General features: G+C 39.3%; 1 protein-coding gene across 1 annotated transcript; it reads right to left on the reverse strand.

Annotated features, from left to right (window-relative positions):
- Positions 1-4,128: 4,128 nt before the first annotated feature.
- On the reverse strand, positions 4,129-5,886 carry LOC123965411. Its single transcript, XM_046041930.1, has 6 exons — positions 5,841-5,886; positions 5,385-5,717; positions 5,187-5,233; positions 4,962-5,064; positions 4,804-4,838; positions 4,129-4,443 (listed from the first exon to the last, which is right to left on the reverse strand). The coding sequence occupies exons 1-6, from the start codon at positions 5,884-5,886 to the stop codon at positions 4,321-4,323; spliced, it is 687 nt and encodes a 228-aa protein (XP_045897886.1). The 3' UTR covers positions 4,129-4,320.
- Positions 5,887-6,169: the final 283 nt, after the last annotated feature.

The following is a 6,169-nucleotide window of genomic DNA, read 5'->3' on the forward strand; positions in this document are numbered from 1 at the left end:
CTCTCTCTCTCACCTGCCATTCACCGAGTTTTGCAACTTGGCTGTGAGGGTGACTCCGAGTTCACTCCATATCAGAGTGGAAGTGGCGATGGTCTAGTTTCGGAAAGGCCCTAGGAATTGGAGGAGGAGTAGGGAGAGAAGGTGGAGTAGGAGGACAAGAATCTCTGGGCCTGTCCCAAACCAAACACAGGAAGTTGGAGAATAATAATTAGTTGTTTGGTGTGTTGTACTTTACAGCACACTAAGGAATAAAAACTGTGCAAATGTGTACATGTGTTGTTTCCTTTATTGTGTGAAAAGGTTTAAGGGGGAGAACCACAAGTAACATTACAAATGTTTTGGTACTATTGTTTTGAATCACCAGTGTGTTGAACATCCTGTTGTGGACGCATACCTTCATGCCCATGGCGGAACGTTGCACAACGTTTCAAGGAAACTTGTCGTTCAATCCCAAAATGTTGCAAAACGTTTTGGGATTGAACTCACCCCTTATGTTGGTTCTCTGCACGAGTCTGAACTGAGGTGTGCACCCAAAATGCAGACACAGACGAGGCAAAGTCAAGTCAAGTCACCAAAGGGCATTCCTTGTATTTGTAAACCTACTTGGCAATAAAGCTGATTCTGAGTAGTATTTAGACTGCTACTGAATACCTCATCACCACAAAGCAAATACACACTGCTGTCTGCTGCTGTAACTAATTCAGTAAACAGTACAGAAGAAGACCCCGTCAGCTCCCTGTATAAGTACGAGGCAGCACCAGGAAGCAGAAGAGTAAAAAAGAGTGAAATGAGTGTGATTAGTGCGGTCTGAATGTGACGGTTTGAGAATAGATGGATTTACTGCTGATGGGATTCTAACTATCATCACATTTTAAGAGCTGTTGAAAGTAGTACAGCTTCTGTTGCATGTGGTGTCATTGCAGAGAGCTGAAGGCTAGTGGTTTTCATTTTGGCTGATATACATTGCATTGATGCTGTGTTTTCACCACATTGAATATGACGAGGAGGATGCAGGGAGGAGGGGGGCCAACTTATGCATGCAAACACAGACAGGCCAGGGTTTGACCTTAGATGCCTCATAATCTTCTGCTCAGTTGTGCTCACACCATACTGAGCTCTCTTTCAAACAAGTGATGTGTAACTCCTCCCTGCTTGCAGACTCTCCGTATAAGGACATTTGTCATCAGTGTCCTTTGCTGGCTCCTCCTCCATCAAACCACAGATGTCTGACTTTAGATTAGGATCAAGGACAAACAATATCAATACTGACAGACACTGAGAGCAAGAGAGAAAGAAGCATGTGAGAATCAAAACTAAACTCTTCCAAGAAAATATATTTGCCTTAATATGACCACATTCACAACAAAATCAGATTTTAAACAAATTCATCTTCATTCTTCCCACCTGATATCCTACACTTATTATACAGGAAATTTGCTGGAGCAAGAATGGATTGCTGCCGTCGCATGCACCTGTTGACAAATGAAAGGAGGAGCCACTTCTTCTGCAGACACATTTGTATTTCTCTCATCTTAGAGTGAAAGTAATGCTATCAATTGTAGAAATCTTTAATCCTTTAAAGTCTAAAGCAGATTACATAACCTTTGCCACAATTTTTCTAGATCCCAGACAAAACATCACAACATAACCAGTGTACAACATGGCTTTGAAGAAGGTGAAATGGGCCCTAGTGTCAAGTGGACACAAGAGAATATGTTTGTGTAAAGAAAATACATCTTTTAAAAAGGAGCATTACTAGTGGTCTTTGAAAACAGCAAGTCATTTGATATTTGTGGTCAAGGCTGATGTCTTCCTGGTGGAGGCGTTATCTTTCACTCACACAGACAATGTTTGTCACCACAGGGTGCTGGTTTATTCCATCAATGTTTATTTTCTTCACTTCATAGGAGGCTGATATTATTTAGTCAGAAGCAAGTAGGTTCGTTCTCACAGTTTCTTTTTATACTTTGCTACAAAGCCTCGTGCCTTTCATGTGCTCAGACCGCACTGTGCTGTCTTTTCCTGTGAAGAGATGTGTACCTCCCATACTCCTCCCTCCCCCTGACTGTCAAACTTACTCACAGGACGAGTCAAATGGTCTGCCATCACTGTCCTTTGTGGCTCCTCCTCACCAAACATCAAACATGTCCTTGTTCCTATTTGATAAAAATCAGAGGCAGACAAAATAAGAAAGGCAGAGATTTTTTCTGAGAGAGAGAGGCAGAAAAAACACAAGAAAGAAAATGCAAACTGAACATGAATATAGGAACTTTATCGTACAATATGTGTCCTTCTGCAGGTGGCAGCAGATTAATATGATAAATCACCAGTCAGAGCTGCAGTTCCAGTTTCTTCCTGCTGGCAGCATAAATAACATGAGCTTCCACTTCTGTCTCTGATGCAGGCCTGCTGCTTCTTATGGTTTTTGAATATGAAGTCAGTGCTGCTTCCTTCAGGTCATCAGTCCAGATGATCAAAATTAAAGTGTTTACAGTCACACAGCTTAAACAGCTGAGTTGGAGAGGAGAAATAAAATCTGATAATTGACCCAAAGTGCTTCCAAGACAGTAAGCCCACATTTATTTCTGACTCAGATATATTCTTGCAACCACATTTACACTGATCAGTTGTGTAATAAAGAAATCGAGACACATTAGCCGTGTTTCCATCAATGTTTTGTTATTGCGCATTTTGAAGCATTGCATTAGAAAAGGTTGATGGAAACGGCAACATTTGTAAAAAAACAAAACAAAAAAAAAAACGTTAATTTCGCAAAAAGGTGAGGTGGTTTTTGCCTTTGTCGAAAAAGAGTAAACGTGCTAAATGGGAGATAGAAACACTTGTTTCCAAATAAGCTCTGACGCAGTGAACTTGTAACTCACCACTGATCAGAGTTCTGCATGCCTGCCGAGAATTTCATGCACCTCGCGGCTGGTAACGCTCATTTGTGCTGAGAAATGAGGTGGACGCAGATCTTGTCTGGTAGCCTTCATCATCTGTTCTGCCGAATTATGCATTCACCTCTTAAAGGTAACTTTTCATACTTTGCTCTTTATGATCCCTAACATTGAAATTGTGACCATGTTAGCATGCTGTTACCTGGCTGTGTTTAAGTAGCCTACAGCATCACAGAGCCACTAGCAGGGTGGTAGACTCTTTGTCTTGTTTAACATCTGTATTCTCCTTTATGCTGCAGTTTGTGCTCTCAATTATGAGAATATTAGTGTTGGGATCTGGTAGGAGCCGGTTTGGTTATTAGAACAATAGCAAAGATATTCAGAAATATTAATAAGGTTTTTAATATTACTCAAATATTAATAAAGATGAATACATATGGGGCACCACCCTGAAATCAAGGATCAATAACCAAACTTGAAAAGAGTCTCAGAGAGTGTTTTTTCCCACCTTTGAATGCCAATATTTACAACAATCAGCAAGTATGTGAATGTAGGTGTGTGTGTGGGGGGGGATTGCACATGTGGCGTAAAATGGCGGGCACAGGTGGAGTTACGGCTACATGCTGTGTTTTCCAGATGTTGAGTGAGGATGTGAATAAAGCATGTAAATGAATGTGTGTGTAGGCCAGTACAGAAAGAGAAAAAGATAAAAAAGTGCACAAAGCAGAGTATTTTAGATCCTGGTTCATAGTTACTGACTCTGCACACAGTTCCAGGAAGTAACACAGCTAAAAACACACAAATCCTAAATACTGTGTAAAAAACAATTACTGCCACTTTGTCACACAGAAACCGGTGACAAACTTTAATTCGGCAGTCGTGTTACTACACAGAAATCACCACAATAGAGCTTCAGGTTACAAAGACACAGTTAGAAACCTATCTCTGCCAAGACACACTTGAAATTGCTCTTGTAGTGATATTATGCGTCAGTCCATTCAGGTAATCCGGTCGAGTCATTTTCTGCTTGGATTCTGATGATAGCACTGATTCTCTTTAGTAATTGAGACAAACAGTTTGTGTAAAGTGATAAGTAGTGATTTAACAGGCTTTTAATATTTGTGTTGAGGCTTTTTTCTTTACTCATTGGGACTGTTTTTTTTTTCTCCCTACTTATTTTTCAAAAAAGCAGCTACGTTAATTGTGTCATAAGCAATTCTCTTCCTTCCAAACAAGTGATGTGTACTTCCCTCACTCCTTCCTCCTCAGACCATCTCAGTCTTTCTGCAAGTGACAGCCATCAGTGTCCTTTCTGACTCCTCGTCCGTCACACATGCGCTTGGTTTCCTCAAAACACAACAGCAATTTATTTTGAAAAAGCATCAGTTCCACTCTGAGCTGCAGTTCCAGTTGCTTTCTGAGTCTATCTGGTGGCAGCATACACGACATTTGTCTCCACTTCTCTCTCAGATGCAGGCCTGCGGTTTCTTTTTGCTTTTGGCTGGAAGCTTAGAGCTGCGTAGTTCAGGTCATCTGAGTCCAGATTCTGTAAATCAGAACATTTAGAGTCACATACTGTATCACACACACTGCTGAGTTGCCAAAAATCCATATAATTGGTGGATTTGTGTGATCATTTAAACTAAGATTAGTGTTAAACATAGTATAGCTTATCTTATTGTGTAATTTAAGTGGTAAAATGTGATTTTTAATAGAACCCCTGCTGTTTTTCTCAATTTAAGCTGAACAAAAACTGTTTTAAACTGATCGTTCAAACAATTGAATGATGTGCTCCACCTTGCAGTAGTTACATTTGAATTATAAAATAACAATTTTGCAACTGTTTTTTGTTCGTCACTGTACTACAAACAACTACATGCAACTTTATAACCTTATAAGTGTTCACCTTGTTTCCTTCTGGCTGCGGTTCTTCATTCACAGCTAAATGGTAGATAACAAACTTTAATTATTATTGAACATATACATTACTTTGGACTTGTGCATCATGTTAACATCATTTACAAGAAGATGTGCAACAAATTATCTCTGTATAATCTACTGTACCTGTAAGTTTCCTGATTTTAACAGCCAGAACAATGACGACCATAGTGAGGAAAACAGCCAGACCAGCCAGGATCACACTCATTAGGTTTGTAATTCCATCAGGCTACAAGAACAATTCTAGAATTAGATTCCCTTTTCTAATCTGGTTTTAGACATGGTTGAGATTGATGAAATTAATGACTCTAAAATATTTGCACAATGAAAGAAATCTTGAGAGAGGAAAACCTTACTTTCATTCTTAAAAGCCACTTCTTCACCAGATTCACCATTACCTTTAAAAAAAGGTTAAATCATGTGACATGTATTGGGTTTTTTTGTTTGTCTTTATGCTGTCAACTACTGCAGCATTACATGTGAGATAAACTATAAATATGATGAGAAAATGAGTTCTCTGAAAGAGATAAGACTTGAACACAATCTTACCGTTAACACTTAAAAGAGTTGTACTGGCAATGACTGTATGTTTATTCACGTAAAATCCACAGAAATACAGTCCAGAGTCAGATAAATCCACTTTTTTGATTTTAAGAAAGACAGTAGAAATGTTGGAGCTCATTTCAAATCTTCCATTTTTAAATCCATGACAGAATGAAGACTGGTACATGGAGGAGATACAGCTGGGCTTGGTTCTGTTGATCAGTTTGAACCACTCTGTTGTAGTTGGGTCTCTGGAAATGTTGGAGCACAGCAGTGTGACTTCCTCACCAGACTGGACCTCCACAGTCTGAGACTCAGAAACTGAGACAGAGATCCAGCCTGAAACAAACAGCAGAGACAAGAAGACTTTCTTGTTGTAACCTAACAGTAAAAAAAAATATCTTAATAAATGTCAGCAAGTTAGTAATTTGAAGTTGAGAGTAATTGAATGGCAATACTTACTGAGGCTGCAGAGAATGAAAGCTGTCATCAAGGTAAAGTTCATCATTGCGCGTATGACTGAAGTTCTGCAATGTCCGTAAAATAAAGTGTTCCCCATGAAGTGTGCTCTCAATGCAAAGAGGCGGGCTGTTTTGTTGCTTATCATGTTGCTCAAACTGACCACATAAATGCTTTCAGGAGTGTTGAAGCAAACATCAAACCTCATAGAATACAAGTCTAGGTTATATTTCAGAAGTTGTTCGTTCATAATAATCTTCACACCAAAATACATACAATACAATGAACAAAAATATAGGGATGATGAAAAGGATTCACATAACTTGTAGGTA

This window comes from Micropterus dolomieu, unplaced genomic scaffold, assembly GCF_021292245.1.
Source record: "Micropterus dolomieu isolate WLL.071019.BEF.003 ecotype Adirondacks unplaced genomic scaffold, ASM2129224v1 contig_9651, whole genome shotgun sequence".
NCBI classification, from domain to species: domain Eukaryota; kingdom Metazoa; phylum Chordata; class Actinopteri; order Centrarchiformes; family Centrarchidae; genus Micropterus; species Micropterus dolomieu.